Below are 15,822 nucleotides of genomic sequence, written 5' to 3' on the forward strand. Positions count from 1 at the left end.
CCAAGCTACCAGCACTGAGCTTTTATTTTGGGCTGGGTATTTCTGTGGTCATCTATTGTTCCATTTTCCTTAGATAATAATCCACCAGAGCACAGAGGAGGTTATAAACGCCAAACAATGGCTGAAATACTCTTAGTCAATGCAAATGGAACTGGTGCAGCAGCTCTGTGACCCTGCAAACCCCATCACCAACCTGTGCTGCCAAACTCTGTCATAAGTGAGGACATGCATGGACTCAGCATTCCTTGATGTTGTTTATTTTGTGTCCTGAAATTCATCCACAAAGGAGGTTTATCATTGTTTGCTCAGGAGCCTGAATGAGCTGTGAGACTGGGTCCAGCCCAGGGACAATGTGACCAAATGCCACCGTCCCAGCTCCTGCTTTGTTGGTCAGTCCTGCCAGCAGCCCCAGTTCCACCAGGGACACAAACACATGACTAACTTGAGGCACACACTTATCCCAGCAGAAAGTAAAACACTTTCTGGTGCCAGTCTCCTGGGAATTAATTTTGTGCTCAGTGCTGTGTTTGGAGGAGTTTGAAGCGGGCAGACAATGCCCAAACATTGCCGATTAATGAACGAGTGCACTGAAGGAATGCCAGCAGGCCTTGCTTTGTGCTTTCAGACACCAAGAGGCTTCAGAAGATGTCTTTAATATTTAAAATTTGACCCTTACTAAAACATTGTGAATTGTCAGGTGCCTGGAGGACTAAAATGCCCAGCTTTATTAAAAAACAACAACCATGGCGTTGTATGAGGTGGAAAGTTCATTTTAACAAGCCCTTCTCCAAGATTTTTTTCATTAGGATGCAAACATTTGAGGTCTGGAGGATGCTTGCAATGGAGCTTGGCCCTGGACAGCCTTCAGCCAGCCCCAGGGTGGGATGGGGGGTCTGCCAGCAGCAGCCAGCTCCAGGACGACTTTACTATAGATGAAGCAGCAAGGGGTCAATCTCCCTGAAGAAAATGGTTGTTTTATCTCATAATGCCTCTTTGTCCTGCCCTTTTGTTCCTGGGAGAACAAAGGGTGAATCCTACATCAAAGGTTACACAGCGTCTGGAAACCTCAGCTCTGCACCACAGCTGGGAGAGAAAGTGGAGTCTGTGACATTAGAAATTACTGGTTTGTCTCAAAAAAAAAACAAACGGGCAGGTGAGTGGGAGCCGTGAACCCTGAGCACTCCAAACACGTCACAAAGGCAGGTTTTCTCACACACAGCTCCAGTGGAATCAGGGCACCCACAGCCAGCCCAGAGCTGACACCCAGCTGTGTGGGGAGGTCACACCCCGGAGGGGAGGGATGGGGCATCCAGAGGGACCTGGAGAGGCTGGAGAGGGAGAACCGTGCAAAATTCATAAAGCACAACAAGGCCAAGTGCCTGGGTCAGGGCAATTCCAAGCACCAATCCAGACTGGGCAGAGAAGGAATTGAGAGCAGCCCTACCAAAAGGATTTGGGGTGTTGGTGGGTGACAGCTGGATTTTCCCTGGCCATGATCACCCAGAAAACCCCCAGGGCTGGGCTGAGCCCCAGTGTGGGCAGCAGGAGGGGGGAATTCTGCCCCTCCCAGGTGAGACCCCACCTGCAGAGCTGCCTCCAGCCCTGGGGCCAACAGCAGCAGGACATGGAGCTGCTGGAGAGAGTCCAGAGGAGCCCATGGAGATGCCCCAAGGGCTGGAGCCCCTCTGGAGCCAGGCTGGGAGAGCTGGGGGTGCTCACCTGGAGAGGAGAAGGCTCCAGGGACACCTCAGAGACCTTCCAGGGCCTAAAGGGGCTCCAGGAGAGCTGCAGAGGGACTTGGGACAAGGGATGGAGGGACAGGACACAGGGAATGGCTTCCCAGTGCCAGAGGGCAGGGATGGATGGGATATTGGGAAGGAATTGTTCCCTGGGAGGGTGGGCAGGCCCTGGCACAGGGTGCCCAGAGAAGCTGTGGCTGCCCCTGGATCCCTGGAAGTGTCCAAGGCCAGGCTGGATGGGGCTTGGAGCAGTCTGGGATAGTGGAAGGTGTCCCTGCCCATGGCAGGGGTGGAATGGGACGAGATTTGAGGTCCCTTCCAAGCCAAACCATCCGGTCCTTTCCCTCTCTCTGGGTGGGGTGGAAGCAGTGCCAGGCACAGTGCATCTCACTGTGCTGGGAAAGGCTGGCTGGTTTTTCCAAAGCACAGCCTTTGTCCCTGGCACATCCAGGCCTCCCTGCCAGTTTAGCTCCAAGTGCCCAGAACAACGATGGGCTGAGCTGTCACTGTCACATGCAGGGCTGGCAGGACAGGAGGGACCATCCTGCATCTACAACAAGCCAAGCATCAGCTCCAGCCACAACCCCTCTGCTGGGAAAAACAGTGTGGGCAGAACGACCTGGGCAGTGATTCTGCCTTTGCAGGCAGATTTTTCAGATTCAGATCCCTTGGGCCTGGACCTCAGGACCTGTGTTCAGGTCTGGGCCCCTCACACGGCAGACACTGAGGGGCTGGAGCGTGTCCAGGGAAGGGAACAGAGCTGGGAAGGGGCTGGAGCAGCAGGAGCAGCTGAGGGAGCTGGAAAGGGGCTCAGCCTGGAGAAAAGGAGGCTCAGGGGGCCCTTCTGGCTCTGCACAACTCCCTGACAGGAGGGGACAGCCGGGGGGAGTTGGGCTCTGCTCCCAGGGAACAGGGACAGGACAAAGTGAAACAGCCTCAAGCTGTGCCAGGCGAGGTTCAGTTTGGACATCAGGAGGAATTTCTTCATGGAAAAGGTGCTCAGGCCTTGGAAAGCGCTGCCCAGAGCAGTGGTGGTGGAGTCCCCACCCCCAGAGGTGTCCAAGGAACAACTGGACATAACACTCAGTGCTCTGGGCTGGGAGATCAGTCAGAGGTTGGACTCGATCCTGAAGATCTTTTCCAGCCTCTTGATCCCGTGGGTCTGTGATTGTGTTCCACACTGCAGGGCACTTGCAGAGAAGCAGCCTTTCCTTCCTGCTGGTTGTGTGAGCCCTGTTAATCCAACAGCCCCCGTTCCTGGGATGCTGGGGGTGCATCTCGTGTGGAGACACAATGAATTTCATATTTTATCATGCCAGGACTCAGAGGTACAGCACAAACTGGATCCTCCCAGTGATAAACCTGACAGACCAGGCTGATATCTGTGCAATGCAGAGAAACAAGGAACTATTGTAACTTTCAGGCTGAGAATGAATAAACAATAATTATGACTATGCAATAAAATTATCCTTATTAGCTGAAGGCCAGCACAGACGAAAATCATATTTAAGCATCACCTGAACCTGGTGAGTCCAGCTCCAAATCTGAATTCTCTGCTTTAAGCCCTGGCATTACTGCTGCTCTCTGCAGCCCAGCTGATGCGACAGGCCCAAAACATGCATCTGATACACGCCAAAGACTGAGTTCCATGAAAAGCACAGGTAATTTGGGCCTATAATTAACTCCAGGGACAAATAATAGCGTTTATGACTCAATTTCACCCGAGGGCAACCACAACAAAATGCTACTCAGCTGAGTCATTGGGAAAATTGGCAGGAGGGTTGGATCCAAACCAAGAGCCATGACGTTCCTTCCTCCAGTGCTCCTTGAGTGCTCTGGGTGAGGAAGGATCTGAAAATAAACTGAATTTTCTCTGCCCCGTGTCCTCCTCAGCTTTCAGGTCTCGTGAGCTGCTTTGCTGGGCAGTGGGAAGGAGGGAGGCTGCCCACTGCTCATGGCATGGCACCTCCAGAGCCATTGCCCCCAGAGCTGATGGCCCCTTTCCAACCAGCTGGCTGCTCACCCACACTCAAGGACAGACTTAAAAGATAACAGGGCATCAATAAAAGACAAAACTAAGTGGGAAAAAAAAAAAAAAAGTGGAGAGCAGAAAAATCCTTCCCCATGTTCCCACAGCCCTTAATCCTGGAGATATGTATTCGTGTATTAAACAGTTTGTGAGATGATTATGTAAGTGAAATCTCTGCAAATCTTTTGGGAAAAAAAAAAATAAATAAACTGATTACTTCCCCCCTCTCCCTCTGGCTAACCTTTTGCAGATTTAACAGATAACCACCAGTGAACGGAGGCCAAATAAATTGCTTAAAGTTTCATTGCCCTGCCGGCCTTCCCCAGCTGCCTGCAGGGCGACCGGGGACTGCCGACAGCAGGGGGGAGCCGGAGCCACGCGTGCGGGTGCTTTAGGAAACATCTGCTGCAATTTGGGAAATCGAGTTGCATCAACAGCCTGAAAGAGATCAGGGTGGAGGCAGAAAACCTGCACTGGGGGCTTTGGCTGAGATATCAAGTGTTTCCAGGTCCTGCTGCTGCTGCTGGACACAGGGATCCCAGCTGAGCTGTGGGATCCCATCCCTCCTGCTGGGACAGAATGTGAGAAGCCCACTGGCACTTTGCCCTGCCAAGGGGACTGCTGTGATCCAGAACTGCATCCTGAGCATCCCTGCTCCCAAAGGATCCCTGGTGAGCTACTTGCTTCACACAGCACTTCCTCAGAGCTGCTGAAGGACTTGCACTTAATGTAATAATAGGAGATGCCATTTCCCCTGGAAGAGGGTGGCTAAAAGCAGCCCATCATTAATAGCAAATAATTCTTCCAGCAGTGTATTGCTGTGTCAGAATTAGTCTCACGCCCATCATTACGGCACTGTCGCTGCTCTGCCAAGGCAGGAATGCTGCACAGCGGCTGATGGATAAGGAATGAGTCCATCATCTCCAGCACTAACGGGATGTGGGTGTGTTGAGCAAGGGACTCTGACCTTCAGGCACTCAGGCAGAGCAAAGCCCCAGTGCCAGCAACCTGCCTGCCCACAGCCACGCTCTGCCAAATCCCACCCTCATTCCTCTGGCTCCTGCAGCACCTCAGCTTTCCCAGCCCCTGTTTCTATCAAGAGAGGACGTGCCACGACATTGTGCCAGATCTCCTGTGGGATGTCAGCAAAGACCCCACTAATCCATACCTTGGTTCCCACAGCTCTGCCCTCTCTCATGGCACTGTCACTGTCCCACACAGCTTAAATCCAGTCAAGACAAGATTGAACTCTTTCCTTCTCCTTCCAAAACCCTCGAAAGTCTCTCCAGAGAGAGCAAAGTTTTCCAGAGAGGGGACAGGTTTCAGGGAGAAACTTTTCATCCTCCCTGAGAAGGAGGAAACCTCTGGGGAAGGAAGACCTTAATGTGTCCAACCAGAAAGGAAAGGGAAGATCCTGCAGTCCCTGTACATCTTCATGCAGAGCTCTGTGCAGGATGTGCACACAGCAGAGCTGAGGGAGCTGTGCCACCCTACACCAAACACTAGAGCAGCCCTGGTCCTCCCTGGGGAAACACCTGTGGAAATCTGCTCAGTGCTGGGAATGTCCCACAGACCCCTCACAGGCAGGGCTGCAGCTGGGAGCTCCCAGCTTTGGAATGTCCCACAGACCCCTCACAGGCAGGGCTGCAGCTGGGAGCTCCCAGCTTTGTTTCCCTTCCATTACAGCTCCACTGAATTCCCACCAGTGCACAGTTACCAAAGACCCCATGCCACCTCCACCTTCCCCGTGGGCTTTGAGCCTGATTTGCCCCAAGGCTCTCCAGCTGTGGTGCCAACCAGTGCCACAACCCCCCTTCCCAGTGTGCCATGTCCCCCCTTACCTGGCATCGTCATCGCGGGCTATCAGAAGGCGCATGTGGCTGGTGGCCGACGCCGTCCTCAGGATGTCCACAGCCCTGGAACACAAGGACCATGACACGTCAATCCCAGCTCCCAGTGGTGCTCCACTGGTCTCACCCTGCTCTCCTCAAAGCTGGGCAGAGACCCCTGACCCAGGGTTTGGCTGCATGCCTGTGGAGCGGCCCTGTTCTCTGCCCTGGCAGTGAGGCCGAGGGCAGCCAAGCCATATCCTGATTTTGTCACTTCTGCAGTAAGGGAGAAAGCCCTGATAACAAAACCCAGAAGATACCTGTGGTGGTGAGCAAATCCTCCTGCACAGCCCATGGCAGGGGGCTGGAATGAGGTGGTCTTTAGCATCCCTTCCAACCCATACCATTCCATGATTCTGCAATTCCCAACCTGGGGAAGTTTCCATCCCAAGGACAGCCATTTTCTGGGTCAAAATACAAGCACCCCTGGCACAGCCTCCCACAGCCACAGAGATGTTCTCATGGACATCACCAAACCCAGCTGCTCGGGGCCTTTGGCATCAGGACCAGCTGCTCATGCTGCTTCCCATCCAGCCTCGGCACCCTGTGCAGGAATGCAAGGCAGGCAATAGGATAACACCATGTTTAATGGGAAAGGAGAGCTCCCAAAGTGCTGCTGCTCCTGTGGAGCTGCTAATTATTCTCTTGGTGGGGAGCTGAGGGGCTGGATCCTGGCTCCAGAAGGAATTGCCTGCTCAGAGCAGCACTGTCAGGCTCAGGCACCAGCTGATCTCCTGTGCTGGGAACTGCAGGAATTACTGGGAAGCTGCAGCAGATGGAGTGGAGGTGCCAGGAGCTGTTTCAAACCCAGTGTTTTGGGGAAATGGCTGAGTATCTCAGATACCATTTGGGCTCACTGGTCTATTTTTATATTGAATCTTTCTGTCTGATAAGTTCCGAGTTGGCTCTCGGGAACAGCACACGGAGCGATGCCCTGGTGTCCTCCACACCTAAGCCACTCCACAGAATCACACAAAAGCAACAGGAATGGAAAATTTCCATTTGGATATGGTACCTCTCGCTTGTAACCCCAATTAGGGAATCTCCATTGACCTCCAGGATCTGGTCTCCTGGCTGCAGGCGCCCTAGAAAAGAAAACTAATGAATAGAAACTGCGGAAAATACAGCTTGAAGGGACTGGGAGAGGCTGGGCAGTTCCTCACTGTGCCCAGAGACAGGATGAAAAATGCATTGGTTGTTCCAGAGATGCTCGTTTAACCTGTTTTTCCAGATGTCCATAAAAAAAGAAGTTTCTGCAACCTCCCGGAACAACCAGTGCCAATGTCCCCACACTTCCTCTGCTCTAGGAAGTTGCAAAAGTAAATACTGAAAACTGCAATAAAGCTTTTGCTTAATTCACTTTGAGGTCAAGTAGTTCAGTTTGAGGTCAGGTAGAAAACCATGAGAGCCACTTCCACCTGTTTTGGATTTATTTTTCTTTATTGGATAGAAAAATGATGAAACAGCTGGGAAAAAATTAAATCTTTTTAGCTGCAGTTGTAAAAGGTGAGCTCTGCAGACCTCTAATACCTACTTAGCTGAACATATTCAGAATTAAATTAGTGACTCAGAGCAGAGCTGAGTTTGCAAAAGGATCTCTGGTTGTTTTGGGGCCACAGGGAGGTGGGAAAGAACAGGAAAGTTCTTGTGTGGCAGAGATGGGTCATGCTCTACACACACAAAACAATTGTACAGATGCTGAGGAGCCAGTCCAAGGCTGCTGTCAGATGTTAGAACAATTACCACACTAAAAAAATACCCCAACCCCTGGAAAATCTCCAAGCAAGCACCCAAAATACCTAATAAGGGATGAAACAAATGTGTGAAATAAATACCCTCGATCTGGGCTGTTCTCAGGCCTCATGGCACTCTGCCCCTCATGAACTCCGAGTGTTTCACTCACCGTCTGCGTAAGCAACACCCCCTGGAAGGATCCTCTTGACATAAACTCCATATTCCTCTCCAGTGAGTTCCTTGATGCCACCGATGACCTTAATGCCTGCAGGAATAATACAGCCCATGACACAAAGGCAGGAGAGTCAGAGCTCGCACAGGCCATGTCTGAGGGACACAGCCCCAGCCCTAAATTCAGAGCCATGGAATGGTTTGAGTTGGAAGGGACCTTAAAGCCCATCCAGTGCCACCCCCAGTGCCATGGGCAGAAACACTTCCACTATCCCAGGCTGCTCCAAACCCCATCCAACCTGGCCTTGGACACTTCCAGGGATCCAGGGGCAGCCACAGCTTCTCTGGGCACCCTGTGCCAGGGCCTGCCCACCCTCACAGCCAACAATTCCTTCCCAATATCCCATCCATCCCTGCCCTCTGGCAGTGGAAGCCATTCCCTGTGTCCTGTCCCTCCATCCCTTGTCCCAAGTCCCTCTGCAGCTCTCCTGGAGCCCCTTTAGGCCCTGGAAGGGGCTCTGAGGTGTCCCTGGAGCCTTCTCCTCTCCAGGTGAGCACCCCCAGCTCTCCCAGCCTGGCTCCAGAGGCTCCTTGGGGCACCTCCGTGGCCTCCTCTGGACTCACTCCAGCAGCTCCAAGATCATCACTGATGGGAAAGGATCTGTTCCTGCTGCAGATGAAAACATTTCTGGTGACAAGTGTTTCCCTCAGGAGATTCCTTCCCTGTGCACGTCTGGACAAGCCCCAGAGGCACCGCAGTGGTGAGGAGATCTCCGCTCACCTCAGGCCCCACCAGCCCCTCAGCCTCTGGCACAGCCACCGACGGCAGAGCCACAATCCAGGAGTGGCCACTTTTGTCAGAGTTTGGCCCGGGGGAACAGCAGAGGCAGGAGCACAGGGATGAGCCCGGTTCCATGGGGGGAGCAGCAGAGGCAGGAGCACAGGGATGAGCCCGGTTCCATGGGGGGAGCAGCAGAGGCAGGAGCACAGGGATGAGCCCGGTTCCATGGGGGGAGCAGCAGAGGCAGGAGCACAGGGATGAGCCCGGTTCCATGTGTGAGCCACCCCTCGGCCCAGCTCAGCTCGGGGCCCTGCAGCACCTCAGGGCTCCTGCTCCTCACAGCCGCACCCCCGGCCCGGGCCCGTCCCTGCGGCCTGCGTAAGCTGGCTGGCAGGAAAAGGTCCAAGAGACTTATTTATCCAGGGCTCGTTAAGTCCTACTTCGAAGATCCAGGCTGTGGACAGAAGGATTAAACATCCTGGCTTTAATTAACAAATCTCTCTCTTGAGCCGCCGGTCGGGCATTTTGCTGCTGTGGCCGGGAGGGCAGGCGGGGGCCGGGCAGTGCCACTGAGGCCAGCGCCAGGCCAGCTCCGTCCCCAGGCTGCTGAGGGGCTGCTCCAGCCCGGGAGAGGTCCTGGGCTGCAAGAAACGTCTCCCTCTGGTGAACAGGGCACAGCTGCTTCCCCAAAACCTGCGAACCCTTTCTGGAACAGGTGGGAGAGGATCCTGGATCGGGATTACTCAGGACACAGCACCATTTCCATCCCTGTTCCCTTCCTTTTGTAACCCAAGCTCTGCTCTCAGGTTCCTCACAGTTTTCATCTGCCTCTAGGGAAAGACTTTGTCTCTCAAGTCACCTTTATATTAAATTAGATTAAAGCTAAATTATTACAATTTCCCAGTTAATTTCTATATGCACCAATTGCTGCTTTTCCCAAGCTCCAAATCCCAGCCCTGAGTGCTGGAGTTTATTCCCTGGGGTTAATGCATTAACCAGGCACTTGTGAGGAGCTGATTTACTGCTGGAACAGGGAGCTCCCAGCAGAACACCTCAGGAATGGGCACTAATATTTTCTCCATTGCATTATAAAATAAATTCACTCAAATTGGAAATATTGCCCCCAAAAAAGTATCTACAAGCAGCATGAGCCTCACCAAGGTGTCAGTCACACAAAAGTGGGGAGGAGATGCTGTGGCCGTGGGCCAAAGGTAAAACCTGTTCATGGCCAGGGATGCTCAGCTGGAAATTTCTCTGCTCCCTATGGAGCCAGGGGATCCCTGTGCTGGCTCTGCAGAGACACCCCAGGGAACGGGGGTAGCCTAGGGATGGGCTTGAGAAACCTTGGGATCCTGCAGAGGCAAAGCCCCATCGGTTCCCCTGGATGAGGAAGAGACTAGAAGTCCAGCCCAAGCCAAGGGGATGAGTCAGGAACTCATTCTACATCTTTCTTCACACTGTAACACAAAGGAATTAGGAATGCTGAAGCACATCAGACAAACAATATAAAATCTGCACCTTGCAGAGGCTCAGCTGCAGCATCTCCAGCAGCCCAGTGTGGGACAGGCACCTGTGCCGAGGTATCAAATAAATAATGACTCATTTCCCTTTTGTGTCTGCAAATCAATTGTAATAATGCCTTAATATAGCTGAAGTATCTCCAAATCCTCCTTTATCCCCAACGATGTCATGAGAAAATCCGATCTTGTTATTAAAATCAGTGATTACTCACAGTATTGCTCCAGACACACTCAAACTTGGATGAGGGGAGGAAAAATCCCCGAGTTTTAACTCCCTTGTTGGGAAAGCAGCTGGATTCTGCCAGGCTCTGCCCACTACTCACACCCATCACCTCACCTCGAAGATGCTCTGGGTGCCAGTCCTGCCCCCCAAAATCCACTGGAGAGTCCCCACGGGGGCAGGGAGGAGGAGGAGAAGGGAGGGCTCAGACCACACCAGGGGACAGCAGGTGACTGATGGCAGCAAACCTGAATCATCCAGGACTGTGGTAGCAGCATTCCTGGGATGATATTTATTTTACATATATTTATAAACATTTACTTCAATCAAATTTCTATTTGGGACCCAGTGTAGGTAAATAACGGCTCTTTAATTATCACAGCATCAAAGTCCCAGTATAATGCTTATTAAGTCATACTTAGGGCCAGATAATCTAGCCTATTTTGGATCCCTCTATTTAATCTTTCCTTTCTGGCAAAGGTCCTGGAGCTGATGCCCATGTCTCTATTTTTTTCACTTTTGCAGAACAAAGTTTGCCAGGAAAACTCCAGATGGACTTAGAGGTAAGACTGACCAAATCTGTGTTTTCTTTGGGCTTTTAACGATCCTATAAATTTTTCCAAGACCCTCAAGCTTCTCTGGTGCCTCTAATCCCTCTCCTACTAATGTCAGAGTCACAGTTCTCAGGCTATAATCTCACCTGCTCCTGGATCCGTGTCCCACAGGTCAGGGGGTGTCCTGGCTAATCTGGTTGTTTAGTCCCACTGGGATCATCCCGGGTGCGTCCTGACCCCACCGGCTGCCAGGCTGGGCATGGAGAGGGGCCTCCCGCTCTGTGCCTAAGCTGGCAATGTTCAATTACATTTCCCTTAATCCCTCTGTTGATCTTGCAGCCCCCGCCAGCTTTTTCTGTCTGGAGGAAGGGACAGATTGGAGGTGAATCACTCACTGCCCTGTCCTAAGCAGATGAAGGTCAAGATAATGGGATCTCAGTGTTTCTGAGAAATGCTCCTTAATCAGCACTTCCCTTTGATGGCTATTCTTTAATTCGAGGTTCAGGTTTGAGGAGCTGCCAGGTAACCCCTTTGAACTTCTGCTGAGGTTCATATGTGGGTTTCCACCTAAAGCCACAGAGCAACAGACCCGCGGCCAAACGCTGACCTGGCACTGAGCAGTGATGCTGCTCCAAAGGAACTGCTGGAATAACACCTGCATCCTACCTGAGAAACTGCTGGGATAACACCTGCATCCTACCTGAAAATGTTTGGATAATGCCTGCATCCTACCTGAGAAATTGTTGGAGTAACACCGGCATTCAGCTTGAGAAACTCATGAAGGCACTTTCTTTTCCCAAATAAACCTACTCTGAGCAGCTACATCTCTCACAGACACAGGGATTCTGTAAGCACCACTCATCAGAGAGGGATGATTAAGGGCCAGAGGGCAGGAATGGATGGGATATTGGGAAGGAATTGTTCCCTGGGAGGGTGGGCAGGCCCTGGCACAGGGTGCCCAGAGAAGCTGTGGCTGCCCCTGGATCCCTGGAAGTGTCCAAGGCCAGGCTGGGCCAGGTTTGGAGCAGCCTGGGATAGTGGAAGGTGTCTCTGCCCATGGCTCATCTGAGATGAGCTTTGAGGTCCCTTCCAACCCAAACCATTCCATGATTCCTGGAGGATAATTGCTCATCCTGAGTGCTTCAAGGCTCATGGGAGAGGATGAAGCCAGCTGTTGATGGCATTAGGAAATCCACATTATTGTAGCATCCTCCAGCACATCACAATTTGCTGTAGAGGTTCTTCTAGACCCTGCAAAGACCCTCTGGCCACAGACTGGGGGGAAGGAGAGGAACTGGAACCCAGTGAAGTGGCTGACAAAGGGCTGCCACATCTGTCACTTCTTCCAGAGGTCAGTGATGGCCCCATCAGGCTTTTCTGGGCCTCCTCCTGTAATGAGCTAATCTAACCCAGCAGCTGAAATCCCATCAACTCAACCAAATCCACCTCTGGAGATTAAAATATCATATTCACCAAGTAAAGACATTTCTCTGAGCTCCCATGAACCTCATGGCTGGGGGAAGAGTCAGCAAAGCCATCCTCCCATGGGAGAAAATCCTGTTACCCCAGAGCTGGAGAGAGCCAATAATTAATCCATAATTAATCTCAGGTCTCAGGAAACCTGAACTTGTTTCTCTGGTGACTCTTCAGAACTTGTCCCAAATGGTCATTGAGGGGTGTCATCAAGAGGTCCCCAGCTGCTCTGTGGGAGGGTGGGCTGCACTCACAATTAGGGATTAGGGGAGAGACTGAAATCCTGATGCAGGATCACAGATTATTTTCTCATGTCCATGGCAGAGCACCACTGGATACACAGAGGTCAGAAGAAATGCTGTGCTGGATCCCTCTGGGCTGAGTGTCATGAACCTGGGACTTTCTCATGTCCTGATGGATGTGACCTTTTCTTTTCCCTTCTCTTCCATGCTTTGAAGTTCAGAGCACTGTGGAAGGACACCTGACTCACTCAGTGCTCATTTCCTTCCCCGTGGGCCAAACTTTCCAGACCCAGCTCATGCATCCCAGCCCCCAGGAGTGCTGCAGGAAGCACCTTCCCTCACCCATTGGGATGGCTTTCTGGGGTAGAAGTCTGCAGAGGGGCAGGCAAGTGCTGGGGAATTCTATTTCTTTATTTAGCATTTTAATTGATTTAATCCAGAAAATTCTGAAAGGCCCCTCCTCCTCATCCTGCTCAGGGAAGGGGTTGTGGCCTCAGGCTCCTGCACAGATCCCAGCACTGGCTGCTCACCATTACCATGGAATTAGTTGGGATTTTGACATTCTTTTAATGTCACAGCTGCAAAAGTGCAAAAGATGCTTGACACAGGCAGGCACAAGACACAGGAACCAGTGAGACATCAGACTTCACACAGGGAGGCACATCCTGCCGCAGGCTCTGGGGTCTGGGGGCACATTTGAGGTATCCCAGCCCACCCTGCTGTCCCTGCTGCTCACCCAGACCATTTGCACACTCGTAGAAGTCGAAGCAGTGCACGGTTCGATCCATCCCGTACGGTCCCATGAGTGTCCTGGGGGAGACAAGAGGAGCAGCTTTCTGTCATGGGCCAAAAAGAGCAGAGGCACAGCCAGCACACAGAGAGGCACATTGTCCCTTCCACCTGCCCACCAGGCACTGCAGCCCCACCAGGCACCCACAGAGCTCAGCCCCCAGCCAGCCCCCCCGAGGTTTACACAGATAAATGAGAGAATATGTGCAGGGCTGAACATCATCCTCCCCACCCAGCAAATCTGATGGACCTGTCTGTGATTCATTACCCCAGATTATCGGGGCTGGACAGCTGTGCAGCTCCCGGGAAATGAGATCAGAGCTCGGACCCGTGTGTCCAAATAAAGCAGTTTCACAAACACAGGCAGCCTGTAATGAACACAGCCAGGCACAATGCGCTCTCAGGGGTTTTTATGCATGCAGAGGGTCTGGAAAAGGGGATGCAAGAGCTGCTCCAAGTCCTGCTTGGTCTGGTGGGAGCTTCTCATCACACACCAGAGTGGGTAGAAGAGCATCACACACACCTGAGATTCCCCCAAGCCAAGTAACTCCCCAAAACATCCCACAGTCTCCCCCCAAACACCCTTAGGCAAGGTCCCAAATGAATGACCCCGAAACACCCTGCCCCAACCACAGATGTCAGACTCCAAACCTGGGACCACCAGCACTTCTCCTTGGGCTCCTCAGGATAGATGAACCCTGATCTGAGAAACCCTGACCCAGATGTGCCAGGTGGGAAACCACAGCTGAGGAGGTACCAAAAAACTCCTCAGCACTTAAGTCGCAACAGAAAAAGTTTCTCAATCGATATCAGGTCCCAGATCTGAACATGGATGAGGAAGAACAACACTGTGGGAAACAAGAGGCTGCTCCAAATCCAGCAAGATGCAGGATAAGAATAACCTGCAGGGACATACCAGGAGTCCAAAATAAAACTCAAAACATCGAGCTACCCTGCAAAGCCAGTAACTTCCACCTCTAAGATTCGGACTGGAAGTGTTTTCTCCCTGTTAAAAAATGCCTCTCCTTGCTATACTTGCATTGTACTGAAGACTGAACAAACAACTGGCCACATCTGGCTATTGAAAAATGGAGCTCGTAGGCATCCCAGGAAGGCAGAGCAGCCCTGGGCCCAGGCTGGTTCAATCCCCCACTCAGGATTCTCAGGGTATTTTGAGTAAATCGCTGAGGAAATTCCCCGGGCGAGCCCCGGGCACTCGGGGCGGGCTGGAAGGCACCATACGGACGCAGTTTCAGTGGAGCAGATGCCTCCTTGATACGATCAGCTCTTATCATCATCCCCCTGCGATCAACTCTTATCATCATCATCATCCCCATCATCCCCACTCTGGGGCACAGCAGCCCCGAGCTCTGCTAATGCCACCGGCGCAGAAAACCCAACCAGCGACGGCATCCTGGGCTCTTCCAGCAATCCCTGCATCCCAACCCTGCTCCTGGAGGAGCCACAGAGAAGAACCTGGGCTGGAAGTGGAAGCCACGGGACTCCTGGGACCCCCTCCCCACTCCCACCCCAGCTGGGGGAGGTTACCTGCTGATGATGATGGCTCCCTTGTAAAGGACAGAGACCGCGGGCATCTTTGCCGGTGGTGGCAGCCCAGCCCTGCCAGCACCAGCCGCTCTGATTTGGCAGGAATCCGTTAAAGGGATGGGGAAAAAAAAATGGAAAAAGAAAAAAGGGGGAGGTCGGAGGGCATCACGTGGTCTCCCCGTATGCATGTTAATTCCACCCAACATTAACACAGATCAGCTCAAAACATCTCCAACTTTAGATTAAAGCTTACGCAAGCCGGAGCCAGCGCGGCCCATCCGAGCGCCTTCCCAAAGCGCGGGGCTGGAGCTCCTGCAGCCCTGAGCAGGGCTGGCCCCTCATCCTCAGCACAACTCAGGGATTACTTGGAATGTACTGTTGGGAATGGTCCCTCCAGAGATAAAGGAAGGGCAGTGTTTGGTGTGGGACGCGTGCAGTCACCATCCCTAGAGGATTAAAATCCATAACAAAGCTTTGGAAGCACTAACAGACCGTGCCACTGAGCGGGTTTAGGGTTGATGTTGATTTTTGGGGATTTTTGGGTTTGTTTTGTTTTGTTTTAGCATCTTTTCCAGCCCACAATATTTCCTTCTTAGTGCAGAACAAGTTCAGCTGTCCTCCTGTCTGCTGGGAGGTCAGAAGCCTGATTTGCCTTTAAACAGCCTCTTCCATCCCTATCTTGGTGCCACCATCCAGTTGGAGAAGCAGCAGGACCACTGTCTTGTGGGATGGGGGCATGGAGGGATGAAAGAAAATTATCCAGGGCTTGCCAGTGAATGGGAATGGACCAGAACAGCCACCTTGGGGCTTGGCAGGAGCAGGGCTGTGATCCTGGGGGAGAAGATCTGGTGACCTTTCCTGAGAAGGGAAGTGTACTCCCCTGGACCTGCAGGAGGACACTGGTCCTGCATCCCAACCAGCCCTGAGGACATCTGAGGTCACAGGGAAGCTCTTGGCCCCGACTCCATCAGCAGTGTCCTCCTCGTGCTGTTCCCACAGCGTCTCCGCAGGCTCCTGGCCAGGCCCCATTAGTGGCCCTTGACCTCGTTAGGGGAGCACTGAGTGCAGCCGCTGTGGACGTGCCTGCCTGGCACTGCCACTCCTTGCCAAACCATTCCTTGAGTCCAAGCTGA

General features: G+C 52.5%; 1 protein-coding gene across 1 annotated transcript in view; it reads right to left on the bottom strand.

Annotated features, from left to right (window-relative positions):
* The window catches only part of LOC131584615 (syntaxin-binding protein 4-like), a 37,450-nt gene extending 22,714 nt beyond the window's left edge, over window positions 1-14,736 (bottom strand). The window contains exons 1-6 of the mRNA XM_058849948.1: window positions 14,690-14,736; window positions 14,543-14,594; window positions 13,089-13,188; window positions 7,561-7,656; window positions 6,673-6,742; window positions 5,610-5,684 (exon numbers count right to left, since the gene is read on the bottom strand). Coding sequence (XP_058705931.1) covers window positions 5,610-5,684; window positions 6,673-6,742; window positions 7,561-7,656; window positions 13,089-13,188; window positions 14,543-14,594; window positions 14,690-14,736 — 440 coding nt within the window. The remainder of the gene's footprint in view (window positions 1-5,609; window positions 5,685-6,672; window positions 6,743-7,560; window positions 7,657-13,088; window positions 13,189-14,542; window positions 14,595-14,689) is intronic.
* Between the last annotated feature and the right edge of the window lie 1,086 nt (window positions 14,737-15,822).

This window comes from Poecile atricapillus, chromosome 14 (assembly GCF_030490865.1).
Source record: "Poecile atricapillus isolate bPoeAtr1 chromosome 14, bPoeAtr1.hap1, whole genome shotgun sequence".
Taxonomy (NCBI): domain Eukaryota; kingdom Metazoa; phylum Chordata; class Aves; order Passeriformes; family Paridae; genus Poecile; species Poecile atricapillus.